The following is a 26,727-nucleotide window of genomic DNA, read 5'->3' on the forward strand; positions in this document are numbered from 1 at the left end:
TCTTTGCCAAAACATGTTGTTTCTTGTGTTTTTGATTTTAGCCATTCCGACAGGTATGAGGTGATATTGTAATTTTGATTTGTAATTCCCTGATGATGAGTGATGCTGAGCATCTTTTCATGTGTCTATTGGCCATCTGTATGTCCTCTTTGGAGAAATTTCTGTTCCTGTCTTCTGCCCATTTTTAATTGCATTATTTGTATTTTTGGTGTTGAGTTGTATCAGTTCTTTATGTATTTTGGATAGTCACCCCTTGTTGGCTATGTCATTTGCAAATATCGTCTCTCATTCAGTACGTAGCCTTTTAGTTTTGTTGATTATTCCCTTTGCTGTGCAGAAGCTTTTTATTTTGATGTAGTCCCAATAATTTATTTTTGCTTGTTTCCCTTGCCTCAGGAGACATATCTAGAAGGATGTTGCCATAGCCAGTGTCAAAGAAATTACTGCCTCTGTTCTTTTCTAGAATTTTTAGTTTCAGGTCTCACATTTAGATCTTTAATCCATTTTGAGTTTATTTTTGTGTATGGTGTAAGAAAAGTGGTCAATTTCATTCTTTTGCATGTAGCTGTCCTGTTTTCCCAACACCATTTGTTGAAGAGACTTTTTCCCGTTTCATATTCTTGCATCCTTTGTTGTAGATTAATTGACCATATAATTGTGTGTTCATTTCTGGGCTTTCTATTCTTTTTTCTAATTTTATTTAAATTCAATTAATTAACATACAGTGTATCATTAGTTTCAGAGGCAGAGTTCAATTATTCATCAGCTGCATATGACACCCAGTGCTCATTACATCACGTGCCCTCCTTAATGCCCATCACCCAGTTACCCCATGCCCCTACCCACCTCTCCTCCAGCAACTGTCAGTTTGTTTCCTATAGTTTAGAGCCTCTTATAGTTTATTTCACCCTCTGATTTCATCTTATTTTATTTTTCCCTCCCTTCCTCTATGATCCTGTTTTGTTTCTTAAATTACACATGAGTAAAATCATATGATAATTGTCTTTTTCTGTTGACTTATTTCCCTTAGCATAATACCTTCTAGGTCCATCTAAATTGTTGCAAATGTTAAGATTTCATTTTCTTGATGGCTGAATAATATTCCATTCTGTGTGTGTGTGTGTGTGTGTGTGTGTGTGTGTGTGTGTGTATACCACATCTTTATCCATTCATCTGTTGATGGACATCTAGGCTCTTTTCATAGTTTGGCTATTGTGGACATTGCTGCTATGAACATTGGGGTGCAGGTGCCCTTTTGGATCACTACATTTGTATCCTTTGGGTAAATACCTAGTAGTGCAATTGCTGGGTTGTAGGACAGTTCTATTTTTAAGTTTTTGAGGAGCCTCCATACTGTTCTCCAGAGTGGCTGTACTAGGTTGCATTCCCACCAACAGTGTAAGAGGGTTCCCCTTTCTCCACATCCTCACCAACATTTGTTGTTTCCTGACTTGTTAATTTTAGCCATTCTGACTGGTGTTGTGCTTTTTATTCTGTTGCATTGATCTATGTGTTTATTTTTGTGCCAATACTATACTGTTTTGATTACTACAGCTTTGTAGTATATCTTGAAATCTGGGATTGTCAAACCTCTAGTTTTGTTCCTCTTTTTCAAGATTATTTTGTCTATTTGGGGTCTCTTTGGTTCCATATGAATTTTAGGATTATTTGTTCTAGTCCTGTGAAAAATGCTGTTGGGTGATCTCATAGGGATTGCATTACGTCTGCAGATTGCTTTGGGTAGTATGAACATTTTAACAATGCTTGTTCTCCCAATCTATAAGTATGGGATATCTTTCCATTTCTTTGTGTCATCTTCAATTTCTTTCATCATTGTTTTATAGTTTCCAGAGTACAGGTCTTTTACCACTTTGGTTAAGATTATTCTAGGTATTTTATTATTTTTGGTGCAATTGAAAATGGGATTGTTTTCTTAATTCAATGGGGAAACAATCTTGTAGCAATGAGTATCCCTACCACCCATGCTGTAGTCTCAAAATAAACATTCTTCCAAATGTCTGTTTTCATTACTTACCTCTGTCATTTCAAATTTTGTGTACTTGTACTTTATCTCCTTTTTATGGATTAGATTATGAGATTCTGTACTCCCTTACCCCAATTATAAAGCTTGTACAAATAATAATCTATTCACTATACCCTTAATGTAGTATAATAAAGAATGTATCTGGTCCTTGTCCTAGGTTCCTGACACAGTTTAAAAACCCTTGAAATTCCCACCAACAGCGTAAGAGGGTTCCCCTTTCTCCACATCCTTGCCAACATTTGTTGTTCTCTGTCTTGTTAATTTTAGTCATTCTAACTGGTATAAGGTGGTATCTCATTATGGTTTTGATTTGTTTTTCCCTGATGGCAAGTGATGTGGAGCACTTTTTCATGTCTGTTGGCCATTTGGATGTCTTCTCTGGAGAAGTGTCTTCTGCCCATTTCTTGACTGGATTACTTGTTTTTTGGGTGTTCAGTTTGAGAAGTTTTTTATAGATCTTCGATACCAGCCCTTTATCTGTTATGTCATTTGCAAATATCTTCTCCCATTCTGTGGGTTACCTTTTTGTTTTGTTGACTGTATCCTTTGCCGTGCAGAAGCTTTTTATCTTGATGAAGTCACAATTGTTCATTTTTGCTTTTGTTTCCCTCGCCTTTAAAGACGTGTCTTGCAAGAAGTTGCTGCGATTGAGGTCAAAGAGGTTATTGCCTGTGTTCTCCTCTAGGATTTTGATGGATTCCTGTCTCATATTTAGGTCTTTCATCCATTTTGAATTTATCTTTGTGTATGGTGTAAGAGAATGGTCCAGTTTCATTCTTCTGCATGTGGCTGTCCAATTTTCCCAGCACCATTTATTGAAGAGACTGTCTTTTTTCCATTGGATATTCTTTCCTGCTTTGTCGAAGATTAGTTGACCACAGAGTTGAGGGTCCATTTCTGGGCTCTCTATTCTGTTCCATCGATCTATGTGTCTGTTTTTGTGTCAGTAACATGCTGTCTTGATGATTACAGCTTTGTAATACAGCTTGAAGTCAGGCATTGTAATGCCCCCAGCTTTGGTTTTCTTTTTCAACATTCCTTGGATATTTGGGGTCCTTTCTAGTTCCATACAAATTTTAAGGTGAACCCTCTTACAGTGTTGGCAGAAATGCAAGCTGGTACAGCCACCCTGGAAAACAGTATGAAGGTTCCTTGGAAGTTAAAAATAGAGCTACCCTATGACCCAGCAATTACACTACTGAGTATTCACCCCAAAGATACAGATGTAGTAGAAAGGGGCACATGCACTCCAATGTTCATAGCAGCAATGTCCACAACAGCCGAAGTGTGGAAGGAGCAACGATGTCCTTCAACAGATGAATGGATAAAGAAGATGTGATTCATATATACAATGGAATATTACTTAGCTATCAGGAAGGATGAATACCTACCATTTACATTGACATGGACAGAACTGGAGGGTATTATACTAAGTGAAATAAGTCAATCAGAGAAAGACAATTATCAGATGGTTTCACTCACATGTGGAATATAAGGAAAAGCACAGAGGACCACAGGGACAGGGAGGGAAACTGAATGGGAAGAAATCAGAGAGGGAGCCAAACCAGGAGAGACTCTTGACTCTGGGAAACAAACTGAGGGTTGTGGAAAGGGAGGTGGGTGGAGGGGATGGGGTAACTGGGTGATGGGCATTAGGGAGGGCATGTGATGTGATGAGCACTGGGTACTGTACACAACTGATCAATCATTGAACATTACATCAAAACTAATGATGTATTATATGTTGGTTAGTTGAATTTAGATTTAAAAAATAAAAATAAAAACCCTTGAAATTTTCTGACTGATAGGAGTATCTTTTTTATGAGGTAACTCATTGTGGGTCCCTAAATAGCTTCAAGATTGGGTTGGAACTTCAGGTCCACCCACCTTCCAAAGATGGGGGAATTAGAGATTGATCAATCATACCTATGAAGAAACTACAATAAAAATTCTGGACACTGAGGCTTAGTGGAGCTTCCTGGTGGGCAAACACACTGGTGTGGTAGGAAGGTGATACGCCTTGAGTATAATGGGAGAAGTCATAAAGCTCTGTCTAAGATCCTAATAGATGCTTCCCTATGCATCTCTGCATCTGGCTGTTTCTGAGTTGTATCTTTAAAATAAAGCTGTAATTTTAAGTATAGTGCCTTCTTGGGTTCTATGAGTCATCTAGATGAATTATTAAACCTGAGAGGGTTGTGGGAATCCCCGAACTTGTAGCCAAGTTGGTTAGAAGTGTCGGTGGCCAAAGTTCAGCTGGAATCTTAAGTAGGGGCAGACTTACGAAGAATTGAGCCCTTAAACCTTTATAAGTCTGATGCTAAATCTGGGTAGTTACTGTCACAATTCAATTGCAGCCCACCCTGTTGCTGTGGAAACAATACTAAGGTAAAAAGTGATGATCAAGGAAAAGCAAAGTACACAAGCATACATTGTGCGTGTTGTCACCTAGTGCTAGCGCCTACAGGGCAAGAAAAATGAAAAATGTATGCATTTTTAAACTATAAAAATGATAGGGCTCAGTATTTTTCAGTTTTACTTGATACATATCTACAAAATATTTCTTCACACTGTTGCAAGAGTTACGAATTTTAGGGCTGCCATTCAAATTCAAGAGCCAACCTAATAGCCCATGTAATGTACAATGTTCTATTTTAGGAAGCAATAAAGAGAACATTCAAAGTTTATTTAATTACAGGTTAATTTTAATTTTGCATAGTTTTAATTTTATGTTACATAGAATACATAAAACTGTCAAAGCAAGGATCAATATTTTATTCTAAAAATATTTTAAATGTCAAACATAAAGTAGTTAAAAATTTAGTTTGGTAGATTCAGATTTAAGATCAAATCTTAAATCTTAGATCTCTCTAAGATCAAAAGTGGTGATTAAGTAGGAGCATAAAGATTTGTAAAGGTAACTATTCTCTATAATTTGCAAAGATTCAAACTCTCCCTAGAGAGGAAAAAATTTATTCACTCATTTATTAAATATTTAATAATTACATATATGTTAAGCAGTAGGACTCTAATGAAGAATGAAAGTGTGCTGTGAAGGAACACATTCTAGTAAAAGAAAACCCACTAAGATGTCATTACTAAACAACGTAAGTTGTATAATGACACACAAAATATTACAGAATCACATTTAAAAAAAGACTAGGTGATTGGTGGTGGAGGTGGTGGAGAAGTAGGGGAGAAGGCGTGAAGGGGGTAATATATGAACTGAGGACTGTTTTTTTTTTTAAGATTTTATTTTTAAGTAATCTCTACACACAGAGTGGGGCTCGAACTCACAACCCCAAGTTGCATGTTCTACTGATTGAGCCAGCCAGGCACTCCAGTATATGAACTGAATTTTAATGGATAAGTAGAAGTTTACCAGATAGAATTGGAGAGAAATGAGGATAAAGACAGAAGGAGTGGCATATGAAAGGACATGAAGCCAAAAATGACCACGGTGTATTCTGTAGTACAGGAGAAAAAGGAGCTTGTGGGAGAGAAGTAAGAGATAAAGATAAAAATAAAGGGCCAGAAGGGCGCCTGGGTGGCTCAGTCTTTAAGCATCTGCATTCGGCTAGGGTCATGATCCCAAGGTCCTGGGATCGAGCCCTGCATCGGGCTCCCTGCTCAGTGGGAAGCCTGCTTCTCCCTCTCTCACTCCCCCTGTTGTGGTCCCTCTCTCGCTGTCTCTCTCTCTGTCAAATAAATAAATAAAATCTTAAAAAAAAAAAAAATAAAGGGCCAGAAAAAAAAAACTAACTAAAGAGTATATAACGGGGATTCATTCATATTTATCTAATGTTTTTAAACAAACAAGCAAAAATGAAATGAGTCTTTAAAATCTATACCTTAAAGAATGATCACTTTTTATTTCTTGGATTATTTCTACTGTGCTAAAATGAATTGGCTGGTAGGGCTAAATCATGTTAGTCTTAATTCAGTTTAATTCTTGCAGCAATTAAAAACAATTTTTTTTAAGTAAGCTCTATGCCCAACATGGGACTTGAATTCGTGACTCTGAGATCAAAGATAAAATGCTCTACCGACTGAGCCACTGACATAAGGCTAGAATTTTACCCTTTTAGTGAATTCTTATTAGATGGATAATTAAACATTAAAATAACTCCTTTAGATATAGGCATTCATATGCATTGCTGTTGGGAGAGCAATTTGGCAATATCTAACAAAACCACATATGTACTTATCCTTTGACCCAACCGTCCCACTTGTAGGAATTTACCCTGAAAAAACACCTCTATTAACATAAAAATGAGTGCATAAAGTTATTCAATTAAAGACTGCTTTTAACTGCAAAATACTGGAAACAACCTAAATGCCCATAATAACAAGAGAGTGACTGAATAAATTCTGGTACATTCACACAGTACAGGTACAATGCAGCTATTAAAAAAGTGAGGAAGATCTCTCTGAGCTTTTATGGAATAATTTCCAAGATACAATTAACAACAACAAATAAGAGCTAAATGCAAGGAGAAGCTAGAGTATACTGCATTTCATGTAACAAAGAAGGGATATAAGAAAATAAGAAAATACATATGTTGCTTCTAATTTATGCTAAAAGAAATGTAGGAATTTAAGCCAAAAACTAATGAGATTACCCACAGGGCAGAGAGTAGGTGGGAAGAAACAGAGTAGGAAGAACGAGAGAAGGAGCAAAGTAGATGAGAAATGAGGTCGTAGGGAGTGACACTTATAAGTAAGTTTTTTGCACACTTCTGGTGTTTAAAACCATGTAAATGTTTCACATACTTAAAAAAAATTAAAATAATTCAGAATGTTGGGGAATCCTAATAGAATGCAAATAGTAGTAAATGAACCTAACTGTAATTAAATATAATAACCACCCTGAGGGATTGGGGGGAAAAAAAAACTGACCTAAGTCACCTAAAAAAAAGTATTTTGACTAATATACTCAAAAACTAAAGACAAAAAGAGTTATACATAAATAGTGAAGTCTAGTTCATAAATCTCTTTTTCACAGCAAGTATTAGTTATCTATTACTGCATGAGAAACTGCTCCAAAACTTAGTGGCTTTAAACAACGAACGCTTATCTCATGGATAAGGAATCCAGGGCTGGCTTCGCTTAGGTGCCTCTTCATCAAAGTCTTTCCAAAGGCTTCAACCATGGCATGGGCCAAGGCTGCAGTCATCACATGTTTAAGGGCTCATGTGCTTCAAAGCTCGCTCATATGGCTGTTGGTAGCCCTCAAGTCGTCTCTGGCTACTGACTGGGGACAACATTCCTTGCTATGTGAGTCTGCCTTTAGGTTTACTCAAAACATGGCAGCTTGCTTTTCCCAGAGTGAGGGCTCCAAAAGTGAGAACAAGAGAGGGAAAATGAGACAGAAGTCATAGTACTTTTGTAATGTAATTTTGGAAATGACCTATTACCACTTTTGCCAGAGTCTATTTGTTACAAATCACTCTACCTAGACCCATGGGCAAGGAGAGGAGACTATATAAGACCATGAATACCAGGACAAAGGGATCAGTGTGGGACATTTTATAGGCTGCCTATCACAGTCTGTCTTCTAGCCTACAATTTATGTCCCTTCTACATGCAAAATATATTCACCTTCTCCCAAGGGTGGTTTTGCAATTCTGAAACTACTTTATATATACTTTAGATCTGAGCAAATAAGTCATTAAATTGTAGATAATGAAAGCCAGGTTTCTTACTGCCAAAGAAAGGAAATATGAATAAGGAAAGAAGGCTAGCTTTAACCCTGTGGCATTAGACTGCAGTCTGAAGTATTATTATGGTGTCATGTTTTTCTATTTTTTTTTTTTAAATTTAAATTCAATTAGCCAATATATAGTACATCATTAGTTTTTGGTGTAGTGTTCAATCATTCATTAGTTGTGTATAACACCCAGTGCTCATCATATCACGTGCCCTCCTTAATTCCCATCATCCAGTTACCCCATCCCTCCACCCACCTCCCTTTCCACAACCCTCAGTTTGTTTCCTGGAGTCAAGATACTCTCATGATTTGTCTCCCTCTCTGATTTCTTCCCATTCAGCTTTCCTTCCCTTCCCCTATGACCTTCTGTGCTATTTCTTATATTGTTTTTTAATATAAAGAGCTACAGATAGGTGGAAAGATACAGATGTGTATGTTCATATATACATATTTCTTAGATCTGTCTGTTGAGAGGACCCAGAAGTAAAGACAACCAACCAGTAGCACTGAGCACATCTAGTTTCCAACTCTTGGTTTCTAAATATTAATTTCTAATAAATTAGTCTCCAATGAACCAGGACTCTATAGGGAAATGGATGATTCCAGGGCTGAGACAAAGAAAATATAAGATGAACTTCGAATGACTTGTGGTACCAGAAAGTAAAGTGCTCAAAAATTAATGAGTGTACATCAAAAGAACAGAGGAGCCAACATGAAGAAGCTCCTAATAGCCCAAATCAGGACAACTGGAGAAACAACACAATGACTGCAATGGATTATAACCCATAGAATAAAATAAATGTCCATAAATTATAAGTTAAGGAATTAATAACTGGGGAGAAGGTGCAGCACAGAAAAATCACCTTACATGAAAAAAAACATCATTTGGCAAATACCAAAATAATTACTGGAGGCAAGAATCATCAGATAGATGCTAAAAGTAGTGGGTAAAATATAATGAAAGAACAAAATATTTACATAGTCTCTTGTATTTTCCCATAAGATACTTATTAATTAAATTACAAAAGGAAAAATAACCTTAAAGTACATAAACTGGGTCAACATCTCCTTAACCAAGTGATCAAAATTAATATAACTAGTAATGAGAAACGTTGAAATCTTGATACACAGTATGAAAAAAGACACAACAGCATTTCTGAGATATTCTCGCCAAAAAAGCATTTAATTAGAGGAAATATTAGTCAATCCTACACTGAAGGACATTCTATAAAATAACTGGCCAGTACTCTTCAAAGTGTCATGGTCATAAAAGACACAGAAAAACCAAGGAGTTGTTCCAGATTAAAGAGACCAAGGAAACATGAAAACTAAATGCAATACAGGATCCTAGGTTGGGTCTGAATCAGAAAAAGGACATCAGGAATTTTCCAAATATGAACATTCTACATAACCACTGTAGAATCACCATTCAGAAATGACTGTTGATAAAATACTATTACTAATTTACAGAACCTATTTAAATTTTGCTAATTATCTGCCTAACATCAAAGAGGAAAGGCACAGAAAAAATTCAAGCTGAGTCAAAAACCAGATTTTCTGAATAAAGTCCAGTGCTCTTTCCATTGTCATATAAATTTAATTTTTATGCATAAGAAGTCAGTTTCATTTAAGAAATTTAATAAGACATTTTAAAATGAATTAAATAAGAACTTTAAATATTTACTCATTACCTTTATATCATGGCATACTAGGCAGATGATAATTATGATAGCCACAAATTTGTAGTACAGTAACTGAAATAATCAAATAAAAAGATTAATTGAAATGCTGAGTAACATGGTACGTATGGCATTAAGTAAAATATGATTATCTACAAAGCAATTCAAGCTATTTCAAATTGCTGTTTTTTTGTTTTTTGTTTTTACCAATAATGGATAGTAGTCTGGGAATGACTTAAAAACCTTCCTCTTTGGAGAGACAATGGAGTTGATAAGGGGATGGAGAGAAAGGGAGCAAGAAAGGAAGGGTATATTGGTAGGGATCAGAAGAGAAAAGGAGAAAAGGAGTTAAGGAGAAGGGAAGAAAGGGAGATGTAAATCACATAGTTATATAGCCTTTGGCTCTTTCTGAATCCTTCCAATAGCACATCTTTACAACATGCTACTGACATGAGGAGCCTCCCTTGTGCTACAGTGAATTTTTTCCCCCGGGGCCAGTAAAATATATCAGAAAAACCCTAAGGAGAAAGTTAAATCCAGGAACTAAATAGTGATCTTATGATGCCATAGTCCTGTCTTAATTGAAATTTCATTATCCTCCTATAAATATGTCAAATTTTATAAGAGCACCACAAGTTTTTATTTATTTTTTGAAAGGGTTATGTATCTTCTCTGAAAACATCTCTTTCCACCTTCCTTGACTGATCTTATAACCACCTTAGATTTTGTCTATATCAAAGGCTCCTCTCACTGCTTATAGCAAAGAAAGAGGAATGGAAAGATCTGTATGAACAGTCTCAGGAAGGTGACTTCCACTTTTCCTTGGAAGAAACAAGGCCCTTCTGTATAACTAAAGGGGTAGCATTACCATTTTAGATAATCCACATTCATGATGGGAATACCTTGAAATAAGGAAAAAAAAAAAAGACCATCTCTTCTACTGTCAGAATATGGATCTGGTGAGAGGCTGGCTCTCTGCAAATGTTTAAACATCATGTATCTTAAGGACTTAGATTTGACAAAAAGATAAAAATTAAAAAAAGAAATTCTCTTAGAATAAAATATGCATAGACTTGAGAGACAAAGAACTTCCAAAATTAAAAATAATAACTTTACAAAGAAGAGAAAGTTTCCTAACCAAAGAAATTATCTGAGTGAAGGTGTATTCATGTATAGCACTTATCATATTTGGCACATGTAATTTATAGATTTATAGATTTTCATATTGAAATAGCAAATATCTTCCATTTTACAGATGTACAAAAACTGAGCAGATAAAACAGAGTTATCAAAGCAGTGCTTTTAATTGTAATTAACCTTTGATAAACTCTGTTTTATCTGAACCTTTGATAATCTATTTTAAAGAATAGATTCTTTAAAAAGAATCAATGGCTATTAGATTAAAATGGACTTAACAGTGTAAACAATAAATACCAATAAAATCCCTTCCCCCACTCCCCAAATAGGTAAACAGAGAAGAAAAACCTAATCTATTCCATTTGGTTTGGTAAAAAGATTATAAGAGTTTACTTATAAGGAAACAGCCATTGATAGGTTTAAAAAAAAAGGATTCAAATATCTAAAGCCAATTTTACATTTCTTTCAAAATGTTCTGATGCATTCTTCCAAAGTAGCATTCATGTTTTTGGCTGTGTATCACTGTCCTGATGAGACTGAAGAGCGACTCGACAATAACACAACCACATCAACAAACTGCAGAGTTATGATCACTGTTTCGTGACTCATTCATTGATAAAATAGATATATTTTTTAAAAAGTTAAATCATCACTGAGGAAAAAGTAATTTTTGTTTTCCTGGTCTATACCACAGATTTTAAATATAGTGAATCCTCTGTAGGGTCAAGAGGTTTAAAATGGATTTCCCTGCAAGATAATGGGAATATTGCCAGCAAAAGGACTGATGAAACAGAGTAATATATAATCTTTATAAATAGAAATCATCTGTGAGATTCAAAATACTAGGTATATGAGAGGGAGTTTTATCTAAAATGTTATCATTCTTAATCTGTCTGAAATAATTAAACTGAATTCTTCTGTCTGATTTTCAAGCTGTATTTTATTATTTAAATGATCTTAAAGTGCATTGTATGGGTGATGTGACGTTTCACTGTGGAATTAAGTGGTAATTCTTGACAAAGCAGTTATTATCATGAGATAATTGACCTTATTTGAGCGTTAAGCATCCTGAGGCAAAGTTGAGTGTACTTAATCCTGGCAGGTTAATTATCTAGTGATTATGGAGCCTTGAAAGGTATTACTCTTAAGAACCCTTTGCAAAATGACACTATTCAAAAAAACTTCTTAATTTAATAAAAATGAAAAACAAGAAGAATAATCAAGTTCTTTAGTCATGTATTGCTAGATAATGACTACAAAGCAGCTTTCGTTAGCAGGCATCAATGGATATAATTAACTGCATGTAGAAAGTTCTTTATTAAGCTGATTACACGTGATTCCAGCTAACAAATGTTTGTTGCTGAAGGGAAATATTTTAAACTTTGACAATGTCAAAAAAAATTAAAAATACAATATAACATTTAATGAAGCTCTATACTAGTTTCAAAACTACCTTAACAAGAAATTGTTAAATTCAGGTGTTCAGTTTCAAAGTACAAAATGCAACGTAACAGGGCACCAAAAAGTTTTGAGGTAACAGAGAAATTTGTTTCTATGCATTTCTGAATCTCAGTTAAAAGTAAACCACGCAAATCAAAATCACAAAGAGATGGTACTTCACATCCATTAGGAATGCTACTGTCAAAAAAAGGGGAAAATTGCATTAGGAAGGATACAGAGAAATTGGAACTATTGTGCTTTGCTGGTGGGAATAGAAATGGTGCAGCTGCTGTGGAAAAGAATTTGGTGGTTCCTCAAAAAGTTAAACATAGAATCTGGCAATTCCACTTTTAGGTAAATACCTAAAAGTCTTGAAAGGAGGTACTCCAACAGATGCTTATACAGCAGTGTTCATAGCAGCATGATACACAAAAACCGAAAGGCAAAAAAAAATTGAATGTCTATTAACAGATGACTGAATAAACAAAGACAAAAAGTCTGATACATGTTACATGGATAAACACTGAAAACATTAAGTTAAGGTGAAATGACACACATAAACAGACAACTATTGTGTGATCCTACTTAAATGAGGAACCTAGAATAGGCAAATTCATAGAGAGACAATAGAATAGTGGTTATCAGAGATGTGGGGAGTTATTGTTTAATATGTACATAGCTTCTGCTTGAGATGATGAAGGGTTCTGGAAATGGATACTGATGATGGCTGCACAACATTGTGGGTGTATTTAATGCTACTGAATTGTACACTTAAAAATGGTAAATTTTCTGTTGTGTTATTTTTTACCACAATGAAAGAAAAGAAAGAAAAAAGTAAATTATATCACTTAATAATTATACTTTGTTTTTTATCACATTGATGCAGCAATGGTATTCCTGCGGACACTTCTACTTTGTGTCTGGATTTGCCCAACCAAATATTTTCAGATATTCCCTAGAGAAGAATATCATTTTCTCTGGGCAAATCAGATAAAAGAAATAGTGAGGATGAGAAATGGGAAAAACTTGGCTTGAAAGGTACTACAGTTGAGCCTGTAATACTAACAATGAAAAAAGAATAACTATCTAAAATTAAATATGGTAGGCATTTTATTTTAGATTTCAGAACAAGGATTTTGCTGATTTAGAATAAAATTGGTCAGTGTTACTGAATATTAGAATATGTAAGAAAATTAATCCTTAGGTTTTTAAAAAACATTTTAAGCTCTAAGAAATAACTTAAAGGAATAGCTGACTAATAAATCAGTAAGTAGATTAAAATAAGGAAAAATCTATGCATTTTATTAATTTATAAATATATATCATTTGCTAATATTTAAAGTAGTGTCAAAACTTTGAGTTTGTGTCTGCTGACTGGTATTCTAGAATCTTTCTTATAGAACCAAATCCATAATTCATAGTTTCTGATTTCCAGTTTCAGTTTCTTTAAAGCAGAGTGAAAGCTTGTAGACATTTATAAAGCTACTCCTGAGCATATTTACAGCTTTTCTCTTCTTTTATTATTTTATAATTTTCATGCCCACATCTAATTCAAGAGCAACTTTTGAAAGCAATTTATCTTTACTGAATTTTGTACCCCACCTTAATTCATTAATCAAATCCTCATTCCATTTGTAATCACATTTATCAGATTATGTTATAACTAAATAATTAATAATGAAGACAAACTGCATTAAAAAGGTTTAGGAACAAATAAATTGACTCTTGGTAAACAAAGAACACTGTGGGAAGAGAAGTAAGGTGGTATACCAGAGAATAGTCTAATATCCATGAGTTCTCCCTCATTTACCTGTAACTACCTGTTATGTTTTATCAAAGGAATGAGGTGTGCATGTTATCTAAGCAAGCTAGTTAAGTAAAACTTAATTAAGAGAGGAATAAGATCACTCCTAATAACACTACCAATACCACCTAACAAAAACCAAATACTTTTTATGAGTAAAGCTGCAACTTTACATGCATTAGAAAACCAGCCACAGGTTGTGTATATTAAATGATGCTTTTTTAAAGATTTTATTTATTTATTTGAGAGAGAGAGAGAACATGAGTGCACAAGAGCACAAACTGGGGAGGGAGCAGAGGGAGAAGCAGACCCCCACTGAGCCGGGAGCCTGACACAGGGCTCTGTCCCAGGACCCCAATATCATGACCTGAGCCTAAGGCAGAACTTAACCGACTGACAAACCCAGGCACCCCTAAATGATGGTTTTTGTGGAAAACATTTGTAACTTTAAAGCATTACTCAATGGTGGGGTACGATAATTTATAAAAGTCTGTAAGATTAAAACCCAAGACTGTCAAAGCACTTGATAACACCACTGAAGACTGTCAATGGCTTGATAATACCATTGAAATACAAGGAAATCTTTCACAGAAATAACAAATTTGATACAGGGTCAACAAAAAAAATAAATTGGTACTTATTCATTTGACACTGGTTCTTTGGAACTTTTTATTTGAGTGACTCGATTAATTTTTCCTACATTTAAACTTCTATAAATGGAATCACACAGTACATATATTTTAAAAACTTTGAGATATAATTGTCATATAATAATCTGCACAAATTAAAAGTAAGTAGATAGGTGTTGACACATGAATCAAGTCCTGAAACCATAACCACACTCAAGATAAGGAACATATCCATTACTTCCAACATTTTCCTAATGTCCATTTGTGTGATCATTGCCTCACAGTACATCTCTATCCCTAGGCAACCATGGATCTACTCTCTGTCACTATAGGTTAGTTTGAAATTTCTAGAATTTACTTTAGATAGAATCATACAGAGTGTACTTTTGCCTGGCATCTCATCTTTCACTCAGCATATATATTCTAAGATTCATCCATGTAGGTGCATATATAAATAGTTCACTTCTTTTATAGTTGAGTAGTATTCTACTGTATGGATATGTAACAATTTGTTTATCCAGTCACCAGTTGATAGACATTTGGATTCTTTCCAGACATTGGTTATTACAAATAAAACTGCTATGAGCATTTGTGTATGTCTTTATATGAACATATGCTTTCATTTCTCTTGGGTAAATACCTATGAGTGGAATAGCAAGGTCATATGGTGGGTGTATATGTCACTTTCTAAGGAACTGGAAAACTATTTTTCAAAGCATTTGTACTATTTTACATTCTCACCAGCTGGGTATGACAGTTCTAGCTCTATACTTTGCCAGTATTTGGTATGGTCACACTTTTTAATTTTGGACACTCGAAGAGCTATACAGTTGTATGGACTGAGGTTTGCTTTTTTGGATATGGGTATTCAATTGCTACAGCATGATTTGTTAAAAAGACTATTCCCCATGGAATGACCTCTGAAACTGCTGAAAAATCAATTATGGGTCTATTTATGGACTATCCCTTCTGTTCCCTGACCTACTTGTCTATCTTTAGGCCAATGCCACATTGTATTGATTACTGTAGCTTTATAGAAAGTCTTGAAACCATGTAATATTATAGGTCCTCTGATTTTTTTTTTTTCAAAATTGGCCTGGCTATTCTAGTCCAGAATTTTCCATATGAATTTTAGAATAAGTCTGATGACTTCTACCGAAAAAGACTGCTGGGATTTTGATTAAATTATGTTGGATCCATACACAAATTTGAGAACTGACACTTAACAATAGTCTTAAAGAAACATGAATATGCTATTTCTTTCCATTTAATTCTTAAGTTTTCTCAACAATGTTTTGTAGTGTTTAATATATACAAACTTTGCATATCTCTTTTCTCAGATTTATTCCAAATATGTCATACATATTTATGATATCAGAAATAACATTTTAACTTTTTATTTATTTTTTAAAGTTTTATTTAAGTAATCTCTACACCCCACACGGGGCTCGAACTCACAACCCTGAGATCAAGAGTAGCATGCTCCTCCAAACTGAGCCAGCCAGGTGCCCTGGTATCAGAAATAGTATTATAAAAAATTAATTAATTAAGTAATTGTTATTTATTTATTTCTCTCCAGGACAGAGCCAAGCAGACTCCCTGCTGAGCATGGAGCCTGATGTGGGGGGCTCTATCCCATGACTCTGAGATCATGACCCGAGCTGAAATCAAGAGCTGGATGCTTAACTGACTGAGCCACCCAGGTGCCCCAGAAATAGTATTTTTAAATATCAATTTCCAAGTGTTTGCTGTTAATATATAGAAATACAATTGGTTTTTGTATGTTTATCTTGTATCCCACAACCTTGCTAAACTCTTTTAGTTGTAATAGCTTTTTGCAGATTTTATAGAATAAAAAAACCCAATAATGGTATTTGATAATAGACATAATTTTACTTCTTTCTAATCTGGATGTTTTTTCATGCCTTGCTAGCACTGTACAATGTTGAACAGAAGTTGAGAGTTTTGTTTTGTTTCTGATCTTATAAGGAAAATATTCAGTCTTTCATCACCAAGTATGATGTTAGCTGTACATTATTTGTGAATATCCTTTGTTGGACTGAATAAGTTTTCTTCTACTAGTATTCTGAAGGCTTTTATCAGGAAAGGATGTCGGATTTCATCAAATGTTTTCTCCATCTCTATTCAGATGATCATGTTTTCTTCTTAGTTTTATTAAAATGGATTATATTGATTGATTTCTGCATTCCTGGTCATGATGATTATTTTTTCTATATATTGTTGGGTTTGATTTGCTAAGATTATCTTAAGAATTTTGCATCTATTTTTATGAGGGATATTGGTCTGTAGCTTTTAATTCTTTGCTTGATTTTTGGTACTATTTCTTCTTCAATAGTTTGGGATAGTTTGTATTGAACTGTTCTTATTTCTTCCTTAAATTTGTGCCAGAATTCAACACAGCAGCAACACACTGCAAATCTGGGTTTTCTTTGTGGGAAAGGTTTTAACTAAAAATTCAATCTCTTTAATAGGTAACCTGAATAGCCCTATTTCTATTTCTTCTTGAGTGTGCTTTGGTACTGTATGTTTTTCAAGGAATTTGTCCATTACATACAGGTTGTCAATTATATTGGAATAATACTGTTAGGAGAGGAACCACAGTATCTTCTACTCTAGTCTAATTTGCCCCATTAGTGTTCTGAGTACTCTATCTGGAGCCCCATGAATTATGAGGTTATTTACTCTGGCTCACAGAACAAGAATGATTACAGGTTCTACAAGCACTCTGAGGATTATTCCCTCTAATCTTTTCAGGTGGTTTTAGCCTTCACTACTTTCCTGACAAATATGCACTGATTGGTTCTCAACTGAAGACTTGGGTGGGACTCTGCAAATCTGCATTCCCTGTCTATGCAGCTCTTTGTTTTCTGGTACTCTAGCTGTCCAGCTGTTAGATTTCCCGAATTTTTGGCTCCATCTCCTCAGTTCAAAAGAGACTACCAAGAGGGTCCCCCCTCCGCCTTTGTGCTGTGGCCTGGAAATTCTTTCCAAACAATAAGCTGAGGTAATCATAGGGATCACATCATTCATTCATTGTCTCACAATGATCAATGTGAAGAGAGAACCTTGGTGGACAAGGCATTTTAAAATTTTTAATATTAAGGTTATCAGGAAAACTTTAAAGCATCATTAGTAGTATATAGCCTTCTGAAAAAGGGAAGGTGGTATCAGGTAGAAAATAAGAGCCAAGTTTGTTTTGTTTTGGCTAACTGTTGACATTTTGAAAATTTATGGTAAACACAGGTGTTTTTTTTTTTTAATTTTATTTATTTGAGAGAGGGAGAGAGTGCACACGTGCAAGAGCACAAAATGGGGTGGGGAGAGAGGCAGAGGGAGAGGAAATGCAGACACCCCACTGAGCAGGCAGCCCAACATAGGGCCTGGGATCCCAGGACCTGGGATCATGACCTGAGCCAAAGGCAGATGCTTAACCGATTGAGCCACCAGGCGCCCCAATAAGCACAGATTTGATTGTTGTTTTGGGGGTGAGGGGGAGAAAGAAACATAAAACAATCCTATATGTATTCTCTGAGGAATATATTTTATACTTCATTGCATTTTAGAAATAAAATGTCCCTTTTTCTCCTGGAGACTTAAAGATAGTTTATGATTACTAAAGTATTCAAGGAGAACAATGAGAGGTGAGATTAAAGAAATAAAACAAAGCCACACTTGCTTTTTATAATCAATATGGACTCATTTACATTTATCCTTATTAAATTTCATCACTCAACTGATATTTCCAGTCTATTAAAGTTTTCAAAAGTCTCATTTTGACATTCAACTTACTTGATATTTGTTAAGGTATTGCATTATTTGCATTCTCTGCATTTGCATTATCTGCAAATACAGCTTTATCTGAATCACTGATAGCTGAGCAAAGCTCAGAATAAACACTGAGACATATCACTAGAAAACTATTTATTTATCAGCAGAAATTTTGAGACTGGTTCAACAAAATACCAAATAATTGCCCTGTATCCAATATTTATTATCCTATAATCCATATTATGACAGATGGTCTCAAATATACTATACATCCATTGTTTATTGGTCTGCCATAATAGGCACTACATATCTACTGAAATGAATTTAAATGAATAGTAATTACACCAACAAAGTAAAAAGCTATCCTGACATGACTTGTAACTTGTAATTTTACAACTTCCTCTTCTAGGTAGGGAAAAACGATTCCTTTAATTTTCTATACTATATATAGATTATAATAGCATAATATCTCTACTATTCTGTAAGTCCTAGTCTAACTTTACTGGTTTGTAGAATAAATCATTTCAACAATGTGGCAAAATATATATAAGACAAAATTTTACCATTTTAAATGTTCAATTCAGTGACATTGTACATTCATAATGTTGTGCAACCATCACCATTATCCATTTCCAGACCTTTTTTGTTATCCAAAGAAGCTCTGTACCCATTAAGCATAACTCCCAATTCCCCCTTTCCTGCAGTTCCTGGTAACCACTATTCTACTGCCTGTCTCTATGAATTTGATTATTCTAGGCACCTCATATAAGTGGAGTCCTGAAAGCCAAACTGTGGAAAGAGCCGAGATGCCCTTCAAAAGATGAATGGATAAAGAAGATGTGGTCCATATATACAACGGAATATTACTCAGCCATCAGAAAGGATGAATACCCAACTTTTGCATCAACATGGATGGGACTGGAGGGGATTATGCTAAGTGAAATAAGTCAAGCAGAGAAAGTCAATTATCATATGGTTTCACTTATTTGTGGAACCTAAGGAATAGCATGGAGGACTTTAGGAGAAGGAAGGGAAAAATGGGGGGGGAATTGGAGGGAGAGACGAACCATGAGAGACAATGGACTCTGAGAAACAAACCGAGGGTTTTAGAGGGGAGGGGGGTAGGGGGATGCGTTAGCCCGGTGATGGGTATTAAGGAGGGCATGAACTGCATGGAGCTCTGGGTGTTATAGGACAACAATGAATCGTGGGTCACTACATCAAAGACTAATGATGACTAACATAACATAAAAAAAAAAAAAGTGGAGTCCTTATAGGAAAATCCAGTCGTGTATGGCTTATTTCAGTTAACATAATGTTTGCAAAATTCATTCATGTTGCATTATGTATCAGGGTTTCATTTCTTTTTAAGGCTGAATAACAGTCCATTTTATGTATATACCAAATTTTATCCATTCATTTATCTATTGGAAATACTGCTGCCATAAATATTGGTGTGCAAGTATTTGAGTCCCTGCTTTCAGGACTTTTGGATATATACCAATTAGGAGAACTGCTGGATCATATGGTAATAATTCTATGTTTGACATTTTGAGGAACCACCAAATTGTTTTCCATAGCAGGAGCACCATTTCACATTCCAATCACCAATGCAAAAGGGTTTCAATTTCTCCACCTCCTTGGCAATTTTTTTCCCCTTCCATATTTTTGAAAATAATGTGTATCAAGTGGTATCTCATTTTGGTTTTTTAATGCATTTCAGTAATAATTAGTGATGGTAAGCATGTTTTCATGTGCTTATTAGCCATTTATGTATCTTCTTTGGAGAAATGTTTATTTAAGTCCTTTGATAATTTATGAATTGGGTTGTTTCCTTGTTGAGATATATATTCTAGATGTTAATCCCTTACCAGATATATCATTTGCAAATATTTCCTCTCACTCCATGGGCTTTCACTTTGTTTTTTTAAAGTTTTATTTAAATTCCAGTTAGTTAACATACAGTGTAATATTAATTTCAGATGTGCCTTACAGTGATTCAACACTTCATAGTGGCCTCACAGAATGAATTTGGAAGTTTTTCTTCCTTTTCTATTTTTGGAATATTTTGAGAAGAATAGGTATTAACTTTTTATTAACTTTATTATTTTTTTAAGATTTTATTTATTTGAGAGAGAGAGAGAAAGAGTGAGCAGAGATGCAGAGGGAGAGGGAGAAGCAGACTCTCCACAGAGCAGGGAGTCTAAAGTGGGGCTTGATCCCAGGACCCAGGGATCATGACTTGAGCTGAATGCAGACACTTAACCCACAAGCCACTCAGGCACCCCTTAACTTTTCTTTAAATGTTTAGTAAAATTTGCCTTTGAAGCCATCTGGTCCTGGACTTTTGTTTGTTAGGAGGTTTTTTTTAAATTTTATTATGTTAATCACCACACATTACATCATTAGTTTTTGATGTAGTGTTCCATGATTCATTGTTTGTATATAACAACCAGTGCTCCATTCAGTACGTGCCCTCTTTAATACCCATCACCAGGCTAACCCATCCCCCTCCCCCCTCCCCTCTAGAACCCTCAGTTTGTTTCTCAGAGTCCATAGTCTTTCATGGTTCTTCTCCCCCTCCAATTTCCCCCCCAGGGAATTTTTGGTTACTGATTCAGTTTCCTTGCTTGTTATGGGTCTAAGTTTTCTATTTCTTCCTGTTTCAGTTTTGGTAACTTATATGTTTCTAGGAATTTATCCATTTCTTCCAGGTTGTTCAATTTGTTGGCATATAGTTTTTCATCATATTCTAATTGTTTGTTATTTCTGTGGTGTTGGCTGTCATTTTTCCTTTCTCATTTGTGATTTTATTTATTTGGGTCCTTTCTCTTTTCTTTTGATAAGACTGGGTTGAGGTTTATCAATTTTATTAATTTTTTCAAAGAACCAGCTCCTGATCTGTTCTATTTTTTTTTAGCTTCTATATTATTTACTTCTGTTCTTTTTTTTTTTTAAGATTTTTTATTTATTCATGACAGACAGAGAGAGAGAGAGAGAGAGAGAGAAGCAGAGGGAGAAGCAGACTCCCAAGGAGCAGGGAGCCCGATACGGAACTCGATCCCGGGACCCTGGGATCATGACCTGAGCCGAAGGCAGACGCTTAACCATCTGAGCCACCCAGGCGCCCTATTTACTTCTGTTCTAACCTTTATTATTTCCTTCCTTCTGCTGGCTTTAGGCTTTACTTTTTTTTTTTTTAAGATTTATTTATTTATTTATTTAAGAGGGAGAGAGTGCAAGCAGGGGGAGCGGCAGGCAGAGGGAGAGGGAGAAGCAGGCTTCCCCGCCGAGCAGGGAACTGAATGTGGAGCTCAATCCCAGGACCCTGGGATCATGACCCCAGCCCAAGGCAGATGCTTAACTGACTGAGCCACCCAGGCACCCCTAGGCTTTACTTTTTTGATAGTGTCCTTTGATGCACAAAAGTTTTTAATTTTGATGAAGTCCAATTATTTTTTCTTGTCCTTGCTGTGCATTTGGAGTTTTGTTTTTTTTTTAAGTGAAGACCATTTTCGTATCATCAGCATTTTCTGCAGACCTAATAATCTGTGCCTCTATTTTCTTCTATTCTTCTAAATCTATGCCAAACTTTTAGCTTTATTCTCTGGTTCTATAAATGCTTTCCATCTTTTTTTTTACATGTGTTTAATAGATGTGAGCTTTTGGGGTTTTTTTTTTTAGATTTTTAAAATTTGAGAGAGTGCGTGTGTACACACAAGTGGGAAGAGGGGCGGAGGGAGAGAAAGAATCTCCAGCAGACTGTACTGAGCGTGGAGCCCCATGTGGGGCTCGATTTCACGACTCTGAGATCATGACCTGAGCCAAATCGAAGAGTCGGATGCTTAACTGACTGAGCCATGCACACACCCAAATGGGAACTCTAATTAAAGAATTTTCTGTGTCCTCTACAATGTTGTATTTCTAAGGCTCCTCCCTGTTTTCTTCCTAATTATGGTCATTTGATATTACAAAGTCAGAACTGAATTTTTGATGGTATTCAATCCTCTCAAGTTACCTTTAATTATAAAGTCTTTCTTTGGAATGATATTTATCTTTTTAAAAGTTTTAAAAATTTGTCTTTTTAAAGTACAGAGCATATATTTAAGTACTGCCAGTCTGATCTTTCCTAACTACAGAGAACTCTGAGTTCAAATATCAATTTCTCCCAAGGATTCTCAGGCCACCATACTGATGACCAATTCTTTCATGTTGTTTTATTTATTTTTTTTTAAAGGGCAGATTAGCACTTTTCCTAGTTACTTCCTTTTTCCTTCAGAAAATAAAACTAACAATAAAGGAAATATGAAATGTAGATTTTAATCAAATGAGACTTCCAGCAGATACCAGTAGTTCAAGGCCATTACCACTATTTCTTGCCATTGTCAGTTTATAAATCATCAAGAATGTAGCATTTCCTTCAAAGTGTCTTTGAAGATATTCATACCATATTATTTCTACAAATCACCAAGGTGATCTCATAAATTATGTTGAGGTCAAATTTATGTTATTCTATACAGACAACACAGTTATCTTATTTGGATACAAAATCAGTGAATATAATCAAACTGTGTTACAATGGTGTAATTCAAATCAAAATGGATTTCTGGGATAGTTAGTACAACATGTTCACTTTACACATAAAGACCCTGAGATTCATGAAAGTTAAGTGATACTGCCCAGGTCACAAGAAGATATACTGAAGGTCTCTCTTTTTTTCTGGTTCATGGATGTTTAAAGTCTATAGGTTAAACAGAAGCTATAAATACTATGTGAGCAAAAAAATTATTTTCCACTAATTTAGAATAAAAGAAAGTATAATCTTGGTAAAAAGGAAAAGCTGTGAAAGTTTTTTAAAAAACCCTATTTTATCACCTTCAAATACAACATACAAATATTAGCAAAAATGATATTAATAAAAAATTAATACAAATTATAATATACCAACATTTACTCATAATTTAGACTCATACTTTGAATAAATAGTTAAATTCATAAAACATTAATTTTATACCAAATGCCCCTTACCTTAGTCCATGAAAATTTCAGGGGAAACACTATTTAACTGGTCAGAAGAAAAATCAGTTGATGTGAAGGGATCAGGATAAGGGGAAGGGTTGATTGAAAGGGTGAAAGGGGTGACAGAAATGATTTTTATCTTGATCGTGGTCATGACTACATATCAGGTATGCATTTGCAAAAGTTCACAGAAATGTACATTAAAAAGAGTTAATTTTATTATATGTAAATTATAAACCTCAATAATCTAACCCTTTAAAAGACCAATTTTTTACTATGAAAGAAAACTAGTATATACTGAATACTAAAAATACTGAATTAGAGGGGTCCAAACTGAGGCAGTTTTGTTGTGTAATTTTCAATTATATTTATGCAAATATTTCAGTTTTTAATCTCTAAACTTATACACAAACCAAAAAAACCAGAAAAAGACCACTTATTTTTTTAAAAAGTAACTCACCGTCTCATTTCCAAAAAGTATGTCAATATAAGGCATAACTTTCATCAATGATTCCTTGTAGAACTGACTAATAAATGGTGCAGACAAATTCAAAGTGAAAACTCTGTTGTTTTCAGAAGCATGTTTAGCCACTTTTAATACCGACTCTGGGGAAACTGTAAGGAAAAAGCCCTGGATAAAGAAAAAAAGGAGGGGAAATTAAAAATGCCATCTCCACAGAGTCATTCTTGGTCAGAATAAAAGACACCTATAAAAACTACAAATGTCTATATAACATAAACTTTAAAATACAATTATAAAATTCAAGGCAGGGCGCCTGGGTGGCTTAGTCGATTAAGCGTCTGCCTTCGGCTCAGGTCATGATCCCAGGGTCCTGGGATCGAGCCCCACATCGGGCTCCCCGCTCCGTGGGAAGCCTGCTTCCCCCTCCCCTACTCCCCCTGCTTGTGTTCCCTCTCTCGCTGTGTCTCTCTCTGTCAAATAAATAAATAAAATCTTAAAAAAAAATAAATAAAATGCAAGGCAGAAAGCAGCAGCATTTGATTAGAAGAAAAATCTATCATTGAGTACAATATGCTTAGTGTGTGCCATTATGTCAGAGTATAACACATTACTTACTTCATATTAGATCTGTATACTCAATACTGAAAGAATTCTGGGAATCCACATAAGAAAAAATATTTCAAAGGTCTCATTTGAGACAATAATTACATTTAAATTACAGAAATAGTAATGAAGGCAGATTGGATTCTTTTAGCTTCTTATAAACAGTTTGGATTCTTATAAGTGACATACTATTTATTAAAAAATGAAATTAGTTTAGAAATGAAATTAGTTTCCTAAAATCATAGCTTGTTAACTTATGCCTAAAATGAATTTTTTAGGAAGATCCTGAGTTGAAAATTTCACATAATGAGAAAATAATACAGTAATAATAGAAAAATATTTTAGTTAAAATTTTGTCAGGAAAGCTGTATTTTAAAATGCTATTTATCTACATTTTAAACATTAATAAAAGCATTTTAAAAATAGATTTATACCTTCTAGATAAAAGTGTAAGCAAAGACATGGATGCTTACAAAGGAAATTGGTTTGAATGGTGCACAAGAGAGTGAAGGAATACACAAAGAGCAACAGAAGATAAAGTCAGAAAGGCCAGGTGAGTCAAGAATGCAAAAGGCCTTGAATGGCAGGTGAGGAGTCAGGGTAGGGTGGGGAACAATGATGGGTAATGAAGATTTCCTTGAAAGAAAGGAATAACAAGCTTGTGTGAAAATTTAAAGGAAAGTTGATCTGGATAGCAACAATTCAACGACAGTCAAAAGCAGAAAAGAAAAACGTAAAGGAGAGTACAAGAAGAAGGCAAATAAGGACAGTAAATGATGACAGAGAAATCCAACAAGGAAAATTTTTAAGATACTTAAAGGTACTGAATGCTATCAATGGATAGAGAAAGAAAGGATGAGCAAATGCCACTGGATTTGATGATTAAGAGAAAGTACTTATGGGATAAATGTTAAAAAAAAAAAAAAAGTCAGGGGCGCCTGGGTGGCTTAGTCGGTTAAGCATCTGCCTTCAGCTCAGGTCATGATCCCAGGGTCCTGGGATTGAGCCCCGCATCGGGCTCCCTGCTCCGCGGGAAGCCTGCTTCTCCCTCTCCCACTCCCCCTACTTGTGCTCCCTCTCTCGCTGTGTCTCTCTCTCTCTGTCAAATAAATAAAATCTTAAAAAATAAAATAAAATAAAATAAAATAAAGTCAGCTGTTAAAGAATGGTGAGAAAGTAGGGGTAAAAATTAAAAATTATTTTGGAAGATTTATCAATGAAAATTAATAGACTCATCTGAAACTTACTGATTTACTGAGCAATTATTGTGTTCCAGGCACTACACTAAAAGTTTTATGTATATTAACCCAATTATTACCATTTTTTCCTTGTATCAAATGTATGAGATGGAGACTGTTATTCTCATTTTTATGAATAAAAAGGGCAAAATAGGCATGTGAAGAAATGTCCCCCCAGGTCATACAGTTTATATGTGATGGAGCTTAGATTCAAATGACTAGAGATAATGCCCCTGGTTTGAATAAGTAATTGAAAAGAAAAGAGAAGAAAGATATTTTACTGGGGGGAGAGGAGTGGGAGAGTTGTTTTTAAGAATAGCATTAAGTTGGAGCATTTCTGATCTTTAACAAGAAGGATCTACTGGAGAAAGAGAAAAATGAAGAAGCAAGATAAGGAGGATGATTAGAAAGAACAAGGAACCAGAGGAGTTAGGGCAGTGGGAACCAGAAGGAAAGAAGAGTTAAGCTTATAAACGGAAGAAATAATCATGCAAATGTAAAGGAAACTTCTTTTAAAATTACAAAAGGGGTACTGAAATATTCAACTACAACTGAGGGACTAACCACTTTCATTATGTAAACTTTAGAAAAATTTTTTTTCTATTACTTTCAAATTGAATATTAAAAGAATATTAAAAAATTAACTTTGAGGCAGGAGTCATGTATACTTGGATTTGAAGGGTTTATTGCCCTTATAAACTCTGAGATATTAAGAGAGAATTTTCCAGTATAATTGTTTCTTATTAAAGTATTGCTAATGAAATTCTAATAAAAATGTTTCCTTATTATAATAACATAATATCTTCTCATTATTTTAAAATCCATTTATTATTTACCAATATTCAACTGTTCTAAAAGGTAACAAGTCTTAGTCCTAGGTGACGTTATTTTTTAAATGTTTTCACCTTACTTTTTTAACCAACTACCATGTCACTTGCAAACTATGAACATCCAAGCTGTTTCCTTTGCTATTTTTGTCACTTGGAGAATTAAAATGAACAGTTTATATAGCATCTTGTCTCCATAGTAATATGTATGTACTTGCTTTTTAGTCTTTCATTTAATGAGGAGCGTTTAAAGCTAACCCCCCTTCCATCTCTCCCCAAACTGTTCCAGCATGAAATAAAAACCTCCCAGAGCTAGCATTCTGCCAGCTGTGGATTAACCACAGA

General features: G+C 34.8%; 1 protein-coding gene across 7 annotated transcripts in view; it reads right to left on the reverse strand.

Moving 5' to 3' along the window:
• Positions 1-26,727, reverse strand: part of ADK (adenosine kinase) — a 490,534-nt gene that overhangs the window by 137,830 nt on the left and 325,977 nt on the right. For 6 of the 7 annotated variants that reach the window (XM_028109694.2, XM_028109693.2, XM_028109691.2 and 3 more), the window contains one exon: positions 23,712-23,882. The exons of the other annotated variant lie outside the window; for it this stretch is intronic. In XM_028109694.2, the coding sequence (XP_027965495.1) occupies positions 23,712-23,882 (171 nt within the window). The remainder of the gene's footprint in view (positions 1-23,711; positions 23,883-26,727) is intronic. 7 annotated transcript variants of the gene reach the window in all.

This window comes from Eumetopias jubatus, unplaced genomic scaffold (assembly GCF_037043125.1).
Source record: "Eumetopias jubatus isolate StellerSeaLion01/CBP00866 unplaced genomic scaffold, mEumJub1_p1.0 scaffold_17, whole genome shotgun sequence".
Classification (NCBI taxonomy): domain Eukaryota; kingdom Metazoa; phylum Chordata; class Mammalia; order Carnivora; family Otariidae; genus Eumetopias; species Eumetopias jubatus.